General features: G+C 44.0%; 1 protein-coding gene across 1 annotated transcript in view; it reads right to left on the reverse strand.

Annotated features, from left to right (window-relative positions):
- Positions 1-15,374, reverse strand: part of LOC146799016 (cholesterol 24-hydroxylase-like) — a 275,481-nt gene that overhangs the window by 219,071 nt on the left and 41,036 nt on the right. Inside the window, exon 2 of the mRNA XM_085626413.1 lies at positions 7,196-7,273. Coding sequence (XP_085482539.1) covers positions 7,196-7,273 — 78 coding nt within the window. The remainder of the gene's footprint in view (positions 1-7,195; positions 7,274-15,374) is intronic.

Genomic DNA, 15,374 nt, shown 5'->3' on the forward strand with positions numbered 1-15,374 from the left:
TGGGCCTGCTTCCTTCTCCAGGAAAAAAAACCCAATTGTGTAGAAAGTTTGTTCTCCTCAGCCTGGTATTGGCGAAATGCCATATAGCAATAGGAAGGCTTAGCCCAGTACCCCCTACATATTTGGCATGGATGAAAGATGTTTGAGTGGATGAATGCAGAGGAGGTACGCTTGCAACACGTACATAAGGATGATGAGCTAGATGCCTATCTGAGAGCCTGGTTGGCCATGTTATCCGATTTGAGGGAGCAACAGGATTCTGCCGCCCCCCCCCCCCGAGACTGGTCCATCTAAGGCACTACATGCACCCTAACATTGTTGAACTGTATACTATAAACACCCTAGATGTCGGATGGTCATACCATGGACACCCACACACCACTTTTTAGGAACTTAGGGGCTCATTACGATGGAGGAACGATCGCCACCGCCAGGGTGGCGATCATTCCGCCATCACAATGAGATTTACCCACCGCCATATTAAGACGGCGGTGGGTATCGCGGCGGATGCAAAGTCCGTCCGCCGCTTTACCGCCAGTGGCAATCGTAATGATTGCCTGGAGGGCGGAGCAGGGCCACTAATATGGTGGCGGTGCCTAGCAGGCACCGTCCGCCATATTAGGATGTGGGAAATGAAAGGCCTTTCCATGGCGGCGATGCCGCCATGGAAAGGCTTTACAACAAACAAATGATGGACGGAATGCTGACAATGCAGACATTCTCCCCCAGTCAAGAGATCTGGGTTAAATCCATCGTTCTTTTGCCCACTACGCCACCCCAGTTCAGACATGGCCATATGCAAATCAGTCTTGACCCTGTGCCTCATGGGAACAGTCCAGCCCGAACTGCCAAGCCATGTCTTCCCTGGACCAGAATCAAGCATCCTAGGACCGGCTTCTGGCTATCAGCCGTCATCAGCCAGGATAGCTTGACTCCAGTGGCGTAGTGAGCACGGGTCCCACGTCTGGGAATACCCATCCCACTTAGGGCGAAAAGCGTTACAACAAACAAATGATGGACGGAATGCTGACAATGCAGACATTCTCCCCCAGTCAAGAGATCTGGGTTAAATCCATTGTTCTTTTGCCCACTACGCCACCCCAGTTCAGACATGGCCATATGCAAATCAGTCTTGACCCTGTGCCTCATGGGAACAGTCCAGCCCGAACTGCCAAGCCATGTCTTCCCTGGACCAGAATCAAGCATCCTAGGACCGGTTTCTGGCTATCAGCCGTCATCAGCCAGGATAGCTTGACTCCAGTGGCGTAGTGAGCACGGGTCCCACGTCTGGGAATACCCATCCCACTTAGGGCGAAAAGCGTTACAACAAACAAATGATGGACGGAATGCTGACAATGCAGACATTCTCCCCCAGTCAAGAGATCTGGGTTAAATCCATCGTTCTTTTGCCCACTACGCCACCCCAGTTCAGACATGGCCATATGCAAATCAGTCTTGACCCTGTGCCTCATGGGAACAGTCCAGCCCGAACTGCCAAGCCATGTCTTCCCTGGACCAGAATCAAGCATCCTAGGACCGGTTTCTGGCTATCAGCCGTCATCAGCCAGGATAGCTTGACTCCAGTGGCGTAGTGAGCACGGGTCCCACGTCTAGGAATACCCATCCCACTTAGGGCGAAAAGCGTTACAACAAACAAATGATGGACGGAATGCTGACAATGCAGACATTCTCCCCCAGTCAAGAGATCTGGGTTAAATCCATCGTTCTTTTGCCCACTACGCCACCCCAGTTCAGACATGGCCATATGCAAATCAGTCTTGACCCTGTGCCTCATGGGAACAGTCCAGCCCGAACTGCCAAGCCATGTCTTCCCTGGACCAGAATCAAGCCTCCTAGGACCTGTTTCTGGCTATCAGCCGTCATCAGCCAGGATAGCTTGACTCCAGTGGCGTAGTGAGCACGGGTCCCACGTCTGGGAATACCCATCCCACTTAGGGCGAAAAGCGTTACAACAAACAAATGATGGACGGAATGCTGACAATGCAGACATTCTCCCCCAGTCAAGAGATCTGGGTTAAATCCATCGTTCTTTTGCCCACTACGCCACCCCAGTTCAGACATGGCCATATGCAAATCAGTCTTGACCCTGTGCCTCATGGGAACAGTCCAGCCCGAACTGCCAAGACATGTCTTCCCTGGACCAGAATCAAGCATCCTAGGACCGGTTTCTGGCTATCAGCCGTCATCAGCCAGGATAGCTTGACTCCAGTGGAGTAGTGAGCACGGGTCCCACGTCTGGGAATACCCATCCCACTTAGGGCGAAAAGCGTTACAACAAACAAATGATGGACGGAATGCTGACAATGCAGACATTCTCCCCCAGTCAAGATATCTGGGTTAAATCCATCGTTCTTTTGCCCACTACGCCACCCCAGTTCAGACATGGCCATATGCAAATCAGTCTTGACCCTGTGCATTTGTCACCCCGAGTGGGAAGGGTATGCCCAGACGTGGGTCCCTTGCTCTCCATGCCACTGGAAATCAAGCAAGCCTGGCTGAAGACGGCTGAAATGCCAGAAACCGGTCCTAGGATGCTTGTTTCCAGTCCAGGGAGGACCTGGCTTGGCAGTTCGGGCTGGACTGTTCCCATGAGGCACAGGGTCAAGACTGATTTGCATATGGCTATGTTCAAACTGGAAAGGCATGGTGAGCAAAAAAACGATGGATTTAGGCCCAGATCTCTGTACTGGGGTGAATGTATGACATTGTTCTGCATTCTGTCCATCAATTGTTGTGTTTGCATTTGCCATGGAAAGGCTGGCGGGGATTGGGTCTAGGGGCCCGTTTCGGGCCCCCCTTGTGTCTGGGGGAGGTGGCGTGCACTTGTTTCGTTGCACCAGGTGGCAGGCACCGTGTGGTGCCTGCCATATGGTGCAGTGAAATGCTAGACATGCGATTTTAACATCGCAGTGGGTGCTGCGGTCAGCAGCAATCGCCGCAATGTTAAATTGCAGAATGTGATCGCCATGGTGGCGATCGCATCCTAATTTGCGGTACGGTGCGGGACTGCCGCATGTCTGGCAGCCAGTTCACACACCGCAGGGAAGGCGGGCACGACTCAGGTCCACCCACCATCCTAATGAGCCCCTTAATTTGTATCTGTGGCAGGGCTTTTGCACGAGAAGGAGGGGAAGATGGGAGTGGGGTCAGTTTCTTGATTTTTGGACTGTTGTATGGACAATTTTCTGGCCTATATCCCTATTGAAACTCAGTTGTAATTATAATTGATTTCATCCTAAGATCACGCTTATCTGTTCTTGTCAGGATGTATCCTGTAAAACATGTTTCTTATTCAATTACTTCTAATTTGTTGAATTCAGATGCAACTAACATGGGATTCATCCGTACTGCATTTAAAAAATCTGTCCATATCTATGCTCATATAGACTGAACAGTGGAAATTGATATTATGTACAAAACCGATGCTCCTACATTATGCTGATTATGTGACATTGCCCAAAATTAATAACGTTTATTTGTAACAAAAAAATACTAAATAACATATACTAATTAGTCATAAAACTTTTATATTTTTAACATAATTAATTACAAAGCAGTCTTAATGTTTTTTTAAAAAGTCAAGCAGACTCTGAATACAATAAATCCATTAAAAAAAATATTCTTTAAAAATCATATTTAGAATATTTTTCAATTAAATTATGAAGAAAACGAGTGTCAATTTAATTAACATACTATATTAATCTAATTTTATAAATATTTTAAGTTAAAAAACTACACACCAATACACCAATAAATGGCACAACTCAAATTTAAGATGTAACAAACGTAAGAACAGCAATTTAATAAAAATAATACATGCAGTCTACAATAATAATAATAATATTTTAAAAACACAACCCACCCAATACGTCAACAAACCCACAACCAAAATGTTTTCATTGAATACCTAACTGAAAAATATATAAAACAAATATTTAATTATTAAAACAGATTGCAAAAGTAACATATTAATCAATTAACGCTAATCAAAATCTAATTAAAACAATAATACCAAGTCAATTCTCAAAATATAACCAAAAACTTAAATTTGGTACATAATCCATTTTTTTAAAAACATTTAAAGAAAAAAAGGTAACATTTAAAAGATAGAACAAAAAGAGAACAAAAATTATAAACAAATAATTAATTCATTAAACCATTAAAGAAACATTTAAAATTATTAATTGTTTTTTTTAAAACATGACAAAATATTTATATTTAAAAACACTACCCATCCAATACTCCAATAAATCCAGCATTGGGAACACACATTACAATAATATTTTAAAAATTAAAAAATAACATCTTAAATGAAAAGAATATACAAAAAAAACTCAAAGTAAACACTATATTAAACTTTGATATTCTAGCAAACAGAAACCCTTTCCTTCAATATTTTAGACTACAATATTTATGCAGTCACAATATTTGGATAATGGTTTTTTGTTCAAGCGACATTTCTGATTTGATAGTTTAATGGAAAACTGCCTTCATGTCTTCCTCAGAAAACAAATGCAATGGAACACTCATGGAGCTGAAGTCTGTAAAAATTAACGCGTTTCTAAGGAACTTCAATGGTACTGTGAAAAAATGTGAAGGAGGTCTACAACACGCATGTCAGAAAGCCTAGGCTTGACTCTTTAACCACTTTGTATGAGGGGTAAATGTTGGACCGCAAGTGAGCACAAGAGCATACAATGGCCCTGCAGACAACGAACACAAACTCAAAATGAGTTGTGTGCCTCAGGGGTAAAAAGCTGCCAAATGCCCTTCTGGTATAGAAAAAACTAGCCATTTGTTGATAGAGGTTAGCTGTCAAATCAATCAATAAAAATGTTCAAGCAGCTGGAAAATAGAAAAAAAAGGAAGGAATTAAACATTCATGGGACTCCAAGGAGCAACAATGAAGAAAAGAGACTAAATGTGCAAGCGCTATTCATACTGGACTGCAGATACTTGTGCTATGTACTTTGGTAGTTTTATTCCAGGGCTTGTGGGTATTTTATTCTTTCTTCCCTATGGTCTTCTATTCTCTGTTCTTTTCTGGCTGCTGCACTATAAATAGAAAGAAAGTGAGGCATTAGAGGAGTATCCAGTCTTGATATAAAAACTTCTTTCACCACTAAGGCAGGTTGTTAAAACTAAACAGAAAAATAACTTTGAATCATTTCTCTAGCAATCTCAGGCATAGATATGCAATAATGATTTTATCTATAGCTAGGAATGATCATTAACAAATGATGTTTTACCTGCACAATGAAAATAGCTTGTGGTCAATAGTTCACTGTCAAGGCATTATATTACTACTATGAAGCATGGCACATTTTATATATTAAGCACCCAGTCCCTTGGATTTATAAGGCACACTTTAGAGGTGGCTTATTTAACATAACATTTTTTTTGTCATATTGTGAAAGCACTTTTCTTTACCATGCAGTAGTTTTACGTTTTAGCCCAGCAAGAGCACAATGATGCTCCCTGAAACCATTGTTCTCTGGGAGCAGGGTGATTAACTCTCAGTCAGAAATGTTTATTGAGCCTCTGAAGTGGGTCTGCATTACTGCCTGGTCCTAAACCAGTTTTGGTTCAGGCAGCTCAAATTACACTTTTGCAAAGCTTGTTTTTCACTTAGATTATCAAAGTCTACTTTTACCATTACATCAGATTGTTTATACTAATTGGAAAATAACTTTGATTCATTTGGAATAAGAATTTTAATCACACCTAAGCCTATTCGAGGAAAATCTGACCTAACCTACATAGTATACCATCTTTGGTACTTATTCACTGTGAGGGGACATTATTCATAATTTTTAGTCTACCACTTATTATATATTTAGCACCCAACCCTATGGGCTTATAAGATATATTTTGAGGTGAATTATTGAAATATAAAACTAGGTTTTCTTATATGGTAAACATACTTTTCCATGCTATGTGTCACTGTACAACTTTTTTAACAGAAACCCAAATAGTAAACAATAATGCACCTAACACCATAATTTTGTAACGTATTTGCAGGTGGTGTATAGAATAATCGCAGCCTACATATGACATTTAACTTCCACCTCACTGGTGACATTTCTACACCAACTTACAATAACCTGACTGGAGAGTTAAAAAGACAACGGGGTGAAACCAGCTTTATTGCACACATTTAGCAGCAGAACACACTTACTGTGGCACTGGATGGCAGCAGTGTCACACTACACAAAGTCCTAATACTAGCAAACGTAGGGTCGAGACAAAAGGTGAGAAAATTATTTGTTGGTAGTCTAACTTCATTTTGGGGCCGATTCCGATCCGGGTCGGAAAGCACTCGGACCAAGTCGGATTCGGAGTGTTTTCCGACCGAGCCGGACCCTTACAGTCCGACTGAGCGAGTACGATGCGCACGTATGCTGTCGGACTCGGTTCGGTCGGACTCCTATAGATGTCAGTGGGAGGCAGTTGTACGACGCGTACATGCGCTCCCATTGACTGAATGAGTATGTCTCGAACAAGTGCGCCCCCTACAGTGGGTACGCGTCAGTGCCATCCGCACTGTACATGCCTGTGTTGGGGAGACCCATAGGTCTTCCCCTGTGTGCGAGTCGTACGGCTGCGGGTGTCGGGGATCCGATGCGGACCCCCGAAGTCTGACTCCAGGAGCTTTTGCGAGCCGGACAATCCGGCTCGCACAGGCTGTCCGACACGCGCATCGTACTGGCTCGGTCGTGAATCGCATCCATTGCACGCCATGATTAGCTTTCGACCGAGATGTACGGAGCGGTTTCGGACCCGGAAACGACTCGTTCGGTGAATTTCATGTAGCTCGCATCGTACTGGTTCGCTCGTACAGCTGTACGAGTCGGCCGGAAAACACGCATACGGCTCGTAGTTTTTCCGGCCGGATCGCGTTCGGTGCCCTTCCGACCCAGATCGGAATCGGCCCCTTTGTGTCATCTTCTACCATTTGCAGTGGACTTGATCTGATGTTTTCCTGTTTCCTGTAGAATTATTTTAGGTACTACATATAATTCCAACTAAAGTAATTTTTATCACCTATGTGTCAATTACCAAACATTTTTATAAATATATACATTGTTTTCTTTCATTGCAAGTGCCAGAGTACCAGTACAATTTCTGGTACATCAAGCATTACATATAGAAAACAGGAGTTCTTTAAACTTACCACTCTAAAAAGAGATCATGAAGATGACCACCATTCTGTGTTTTCTTTGCAAACGAAGGGTAGTGTCCTAGTAAGAAGCTGCAATGAAAAAAATCACATTCTATTAGGTATGTGATTAACTTTTGCTGTATAATACCATACATGCATCCGGTTTGATTTATGACCATTATTGTAGAAAATAGGGGAATCTTAGAGCATGCTCAAAACATTCAAATTAATTTTATTCATCCTACGTATACCACATATATGTACGACAAACTATCTGTCCTGTGTAAAATGTGATTCTGTAATGAGAACAAAAACCTTCTCAAGGTTTTATAAAGATTTTAGCTTCAAGGGAAGATTTTTTGGTGCCGGAGGCAAATACTGCTTGATGTCAAGTTGCCGCACCAAAATTGATTTGGGTTCATTCCTATCATTATAGATCTATCAATTGTAGATTCATTTGTATCAAAATGACAAATATGCTGGGGAATACACAAGACTTACATTAAACAGGAAGCAAATGGGTTCTTTGTTAACTTTTTTGAAATACCTATAACAATACTGTATTAACAATTTGAACGTTTTGAAGAACAAACTAGAGGACTAAACTGGTAACTACATGGGGGAGTGAAAATTGTGATTATGTAACTGAGTGGACTCAATGACCATGCTTTTATCAATGAAAAGTTTGTTGTAGGATTTATGCATTGACAAGATATCTACCAGTAGAACGTCACTTCATTTTAAAATTGCAGAATGCCCAGCAGACTATATTAAACCACTATTCTACCATTTCCAAAACACAAGTCATTTTGCTCCTCCTACAAAGTCAGTTAGCCATTCTAAATATCTTTAGTATTCAATGCTGAAGTTGGACATTCAATATTCTTACATCAAGCTGCTCCATATCCAGAACTGTATTGTCCAATAGGACCATAAACCAGTATGTAGCACATTCAAAATAGCATCATTGGTAGTCAGGATGTCTATAACCAGTAACAGAATGTATCTACTTCTAATCCTTGGTGATACATTTCTTCTCACTGGAAGCAACAGTAACCTTCATCACAATTCCCTCTGTAGGCATAGGTCAGAAAAACCTTTAACTTTCATTGCAGAGGTTTTGCAAGCAATACATAAAAAATAATCAGACTAAAGACCCTTCAACCAGTTTTTTTGTTTGATGTGTCAATGACATTTTGTATCAACCCACAGGGCATTCATTCTGTGGTTTGAGTGTCAGACAATGTGAGTGACAACATTTTGCCTTATGATGTAAAGTAAGCAGAGAGGCAATTGAATCTTTTACAGCCACCACCACTGCCCATTTCAGCCCCACTGGCAACTTTTATATGCTGACTGGGGGCAGCAGTGAACTTCCTCCACAGTGGGCAACAACAGAAATAAAAAAATATAAAATGGAAAATTGAAACCCCCTATTAATCATTAGGCTGATACCCAAGCTAAGACTGCCACTATAATCGAATGACAACAGAGGTCTGGAGGGCACTGTTCTTGTCTTACAGGCAGCGTAAGTTCAGCTTGCCCGCATGCCCACTTCGCCCATTAAGCTGCACAGTCAGCAGCATGCAGAACTTTGAGTGCTGGTTGACCTGTTGGTGGGTCAATACCTCCTGAGCAGTGTGGGTAATGTCTTACGAAGCAGTGGTGAACAGAACAGAAGTGAACAGCTCAGGGAAGCCTGCCCTAATTTGTAACTCATCCAGATTACCTCTACGGAATCCTAACCACTGCTTTCCTGCTTGCATTTGTTTTTAAGAAATGCCAAAACAAAGTGTCCTCAGGACTCAGGCTGTATGTAATGCGTAAGTGGCCAGTGGCAGCGGGCGTTTTACATACCCTCCCACCCAGTGTGCTCATTAAAATAAAAGAATATGGATATATAAATATTAAACATTTCTCATTAGGAAGAATGGAGCAATATAAGAGAGGATGTAGAGGGAGAAGGAAAGTGGAGGGAAGAACAAACATCACAAAGGAAAAACAATGTCACTGTTCCTACAAGTATCAACCCATATAATAGTCCACCTGCCACTTGGGTGCCATTCTAATTCTCTTGCACTTATCTTGAGTTTTCTTTATTTCTGAACCCCTCAAGTTTATATTGCTGACCATAAGTTCACCATGTGTAGGACTAGGCACACTGGGCACTTGACAAATATGTCCATACTCCATGTTTGTTCATTATCCAGTACAACAACATTTTCCTTAACATCAACAATTTGCAAGAGGTTGGAGAACTTGCTTACATTATCCCAATATTGAATTGGTTTTATAATCAAAACCCAATCTCCCGCAGACCGAATTTGATTGATTGTCCCATGTTTGCCATCATACCATTTTTTGTACTTGTTCTGGTGTTTAAGAAGTATAGCTCTGTGGGATTCCTTGTCAGCCCTTACAGTTATCCCACTTCCTAACCAACTGGGAATATGTTGGGTGCTAGGATTCCCTTTAAGGACAAGAATGGAGATATTCCCATGATAGAGTTCAGGGATGCATTACAACGCTAATTCAACAGAATGACTATTTAAGCATGCAAGCTCAATACGTTCTTTAATCATCTGATTAGCCCTTTCCACTAACCCACAGGCTCTGTGGCTCTGTGGCACTATAAGGATGTTTTAAGATGTTTCATGGCCAATTTTGTCAAATTATTTCATTTTATGAGACGTAAACTGCATACAATTATCGGAAATAAGTGAATCAAGAATACCTTCTGCTATGAAAGTGTTTTGCACAAATTCTATCAATTGATTAGTGGTGATCTGATTCACAAATCTCGGGACTATCTATTGAGAATGGTAATCAGTTAAAACAAATGTGCAATGTTTTGAAATATCCTGACAGTTTATAGGTCCTATAATGTCCGATGCAAGTTTATCCTATGGTTTTTCCAGGATGGTTACAGGAGACAGAGGTACTTTATGGACACATTTGCTCTTGTCACTCAGGGTGCAAAACTTTAACGTTTTGTTCTACTCAAGAATCCATCATTGGGAACCAATAATTACATCTGAATTTGTTTCTGGTGAGGCATCTACCGAAATGGCCCTCATGAGCAAGATCATTTACTCTGCTTCTTAAGTAAATTGGTGGAACGATTTTATCATTCCATTGAACATTTTCATTCATCAAGTTTAATTCAAATCTGACTTCCCAGAAATTTTTGTGTCACTGGGTTTAGAAGGCCAACCATTTCTGATGCAGTATTTTCAGTTCAGTAGAGTTTATTATTAATATACTAGTTAATAAAAGCAATAAAAAAACACAATACAAGCAATGTAAAAAAATAAAAAAAATCCTGCTTACATCTTAAGCTTAGTCAACAAAGCTAAACAATTTAAAATCAATAAATCTCTGCATTAACCTGAATAAGCACCAATAAATAATACAGAAAGTGCATTGTGCTGGCATCAAAGGACATACTGTGTAAGGGAGGATAAATAGATTAAAATTAAAAAACATCTGGTTCCGGCAGTTAAACGCAATCCTTGCTCGCTTTCTCTGGGAGGGAGGAGCATTGTGCATCGAGAACCTGCTGTCAATCTACCTACGGTGATGGTATTGCCACTCCGGATGTTCAGGCCTATCATTCAGCCTCACACATATTGGTCCTTAACGACTGGTGCTATGGAGATCGTAGAGACCCAGCATATGCAGTGGAGCGTTGGCGAATCGGGGCCACTTTGCTACACCAGATCCTATATTTCAGCTCGCAGCTTAAGGCATTACCGCCGGAGACCAAGACGGTATTTGTGATTTGGAAACAAGCGCTGCGTGCAGTGGGCTAAACTGACGACAGAAACCCCCTTATGACGCAATGGTCAGCTATCCCAAGTGATGCAGCTATCTGGTTTTTGGGGTTGGGAGGCCATTGGCATTGATACAGTAGGGGCAGTTATACGTGGAGATTACTTGAAATCTTTCCAAGAACTACAGACAGAATTTAATATGCCCCACACACAATTCTACAAGTACCTACAACTGAGACATGCCCTCTCCCCATTTTTGGCGCAGCTAGATACTATACCTGAATTTAACCCCAAAGGCCAAAGTCTTTATGGGCGATCTGGGGGATCACAAAATCACAAAGATCTACCGTACACTCATAAATAATACCCCATCACACTACACAAAACAAGGGGGGCTGGACAGCTAGACCTAGGGTCCCTTGACGAGGATGATTGGGTGGCGGCGCTCGAATTCCCACGTGGCGCAGCGATAGCTGCCCCCCTGCAGCTGATCCAATTCAAGTACCTGCATCAGGTGTACTTCACCAGATATTAGCTGTGGCGGGCGGGGCAGATTGCGTCCCCTAGATTCTTGCGATGTGAGACGACTGAGGGCAACTTCTTCCACACAATATGGCAGTATACGTCCTTGTCGCCCTTTTGGAGGGGGGTTGCTGCGTGCTTTTCAGAGGTCCTGGGTTGGGCCATTCAACCCACACCTCGAATATTCATGCTCCATATACCTGAGGGAATAGATGGCAATAGATATAAGCGCCACTTACTGTTTCTTGGCCTCACGCTGGCTAAGCGCAATGTGGCTTGGGTGTGGAAGTGTGAGTCTCCACCGTTGGTTGCGACCTGGAAGAAAGGACTCGACTTTTTTATGGGTCTAGAAATCCCAGTTTTTGCAGCAAGAGGGTGCCCCCAGAAACACTATAAGATATGGAAGCGGTGGGCAGATTACAGTGGACTAGACTTAGATCCTCCTCCTTCGGTGTCTGCTATCGAAGAATTGTTGGGTTAATGGTATTTTGCTACGCTATGGATGTTGACCTAATATATGTATGTATTAAATTGCATCAACCTACATGTCTTGGATCATTGGAGGCCTCCAGCGATATTGTTATGGCACTATTGTTTGTTGTTAAAATTGTATTTTCTCCTTTCTCTGTAATGTGTTTTTTACACCAACACGGATATTTTATTATGGAAAATGTTGAAATCAATGCTGCTTGTCATTATCTTTTGCTGGCGCTTAATAGGACGTCGGATCTGTATCGGCTTTCAACAATAAAAATGAGTTGTGGGGATTTTTTTTTTTTTTTAAACCATACTGTATCAACCTGGCTAGGCATAAGAAAACCTTTCATATGTGCATTGTTCAAGCAGCAACAGAAAGCTATGCAAAGGAGAATAACAGTTTAAAATCATAGACCATCCTATATCCTATGATGATATCCGATGAGTGAGGGAAAATCATGCAGATACTGCATCATGTGAACATCAAAAGACATACTGTGAAAAAGAACAGTTTAAAATCATAGATCATCCTATGCCAACCTGGCTAAGCACAAGCAGATCATTCAAAAAAGTGCATTGTGCAAACATTAACGGAGTACTGTGCAAAAGGGCATTAATAGTTTAAAGTCATGGATCATCCTAAATCAACCTGACTAAGGACAAGCAAAAAGTTGTGCAAGATCCTAAAAAATACTGAGCAAATAAGTATAAAAAATGAATCCGTCCCCACAGAGAATGCTGAGCACCCAACCATAGACGGGATAGGGGACAGGGTTCCTCATATGATCCCCTAGCAACTCCCCCAATTAACCATTTCACAACAACACTGGGATAGGGGTCAGTAATTATCTTTTTTCGCTCCCTACCAGCCCATTATTAAATAGTGACCTTCTAAAACCCCATTAGGGTGTACCCTTGTCTAAGCCATAGAACATAGCTCTATGTTGGACTTGGCCCTTTTTCCCTCATTTTTTTCGTTTTTGTAGTGTTAAGGTGCAGGTGCTTACTTCTCCCAAGATGGCTGCCACAGACCCCTGCTACTGCAGGGTGGTCGTTTTTCATAGTAGCACCCTAGCTGCCAGGAGCTGGCTGGGACCCACAACAATGTTGCGACACCAGCCCGCCTTTTTGTCCCATAGGTAGAGTGGGGAAGCTCCTGGAAGATGCTGGAACCTTCTAGAAGGGAGGTAGGGTTTTACTTTTGCCGCCTTGGCTAGAGGTCACCTGACCTAGGGCTACTTAAGAGTGGGAGGGAAACTTTTGTGGTGAGTTGGCCATTGGGGTGAAGCAGAGCTGGAAGAATCCACCAGGAGTGTAGGCGGTAGGGCCTAGCCAGGGACTTATGCCTCTGAGAGTGACAGGATTTAGGTACTGCCTCTTAAGTGAGTGAGGTGCCCTGTGAATCCCACTGATCTTGCCCAGTAGTAGGAGGACCCAGAGACTCTCTGCCAGCCTGACTAGGAAGGACCTAGTCGCCCTCTCCATCCCTACCCCTGTAACAGAACCCCTTAAGGGCGCCAGATACATCTGCGCCAAAAGACTTCATCTGTGAACTGAGAACTGAAACCTAACTTTAAGAACTGAGACTGCATGACAAGAGCGAGCTGTAAGCCTTGAATGCCAGAGCTGAGACTGCGTGTCCAAGCTACCCTAGTGAACAAAATACTAAGCTGACTGCCAAGTCACCGGGGATCGACCAGGTACTAGCGCTGTGACCCCCGCGCTCCCTGCCCTGGTCTGGGACCCCCGGCAGCGTGCTCCGCTGAGCACTGATCCCCATCCTTAATTTGAGCCCCCCCCCCCTGCGACGACGAAGCCAGCGCGCTCACCGCCGCGGCCTGGAGGCCTGGAGGAGTGCCCTGCTGTGTCGCGAGGCCCAGGCGAAGTCCGGGGCCCCGTCGCTGCCGTCGCAGCCGTGTGAGGAGAAGCGCAAGGTCGGGGCCGAGTTCCCCCAACGTCGTGAGGAAGGACGCCTGCTGACGCCGAGACGGAGGTAAGCCCGGAGGCCGAGATGCCCCCTGGTGCGCCCCCTGCTGGTCTGGAAACCACACCGCACTTGGCCCGGGTTGTCCCCTCCGTGGGAATCCCCTCCCCTGCCTGCGCGACGGAGAGACCCCGCCGAGGGATCCTGTCCGTGTCCCCCCTCCTGTGTTACTGAGCGCGGCGCTCTGTGAACTGCACCGGAGCATAGGGACTCGCTCCTCAAGTCCAGTAATCTTCCCCGCTGGAAGCCGTTCAAAGTACTGACTAACATTACTCTCGTGTGGCGCTTCACGCCACCGACTCTGCTTCCTCAGCCGGAGAGACCGGGACGGCGAGTAACCCCATGTGTTATATGCTCTGCTCGAAAGTAACTATATGCCAAGGAATGCGAGTAGCGCATTGTGTTATATGCTCTGCTCGAAAGTAATTACATGCCAAGGAATGCGAGTAGCGCACTGTGTTATATGCTCTGCTCGAACGTAGTCACATGCCCAGGAATGCGAGTAGCGCACTGTGTTATATGCTCTGCTCAAAGGTAATGACATGCGACTGATTACGAGTCACGCAATGTATTAAATGTTCTACGCAAACGTATCCACATGCAACTGAGTGCGCGTAGCGCTACTTTTATATGCCTTGCTTCACAGTACTAGGGGCCCTTGATCACGAGGAGCGCTCAGTTCTACAGGCGCCATGTTAAGTGAACCCAATGTGCCCCCTTTCAGGTATTACGCTTAGTTAGACGGCCGGTTCAGGGAAAGACTTTACGTAAGCGCGCACGGCGCTAGAACAAGGTTAGGCACTGCATAGATATCACCCAGAGTGTCGAATGTAATGTCACAATGGTATTATGATTCATGTATTACCTTGTTATTTCCTGAACTGCATCTGACCAGCTACACTTGGATAAACTTGAAGTATTTGCATAATTTAAACGGTGTGGCGTCCCTTATTGTGTGTGACTCTAGTCCATGAGAAGCGTGTGGTGTATGGTTGCTTAACACATAGCCCTCTGGTTGCCCGACCGGCTCGCGCCACGCTACCGCCTATAGGGCCTGGTGACCCCAGGTTCCTACATTGGTGGCAGCGGTGGGATCCTTGGGACCTGTGACCATACAGCACCCTTCCGTGAGGCGAAGGGCGCCACAATTAAACGCCTGTTGTGTTCCAAAGCTCTAAAAACATTGATTGCTGCATTGTTAGTTCCACTGTCCAGGTTGAGAGTGCAAGAAGCCTGGTGAGCCGTTAACTGTTGCCTATACCCTAGGAATTTTTCTCCTTAGTGTCTAGGTCCCCACCTGCTAGAATGGAATTCCGGTTAGCTGACCTCGAGGGGTACACTGTGAAGCAACTAAGGGAGTTCGGGCAGGGGATGGGGGTGCCTGGGATGCGGAAGGCCAAAGGACCGGAACTCCGCACCGCCATTAGGGCATGGG

Source organism: Triturus cristatus, chromosome 9 (genome assembly GCF_964204655.1).
Source record: "Triturus cristatus chromosome 9, aTriCri1.1, whole genome shotgun sequence".
Lineage (NCBI taxonomy): Eukaryota > Metazoa > Chordata > Amphibia > Caudata > Salamandridae > Triturus > Triturus cristatus.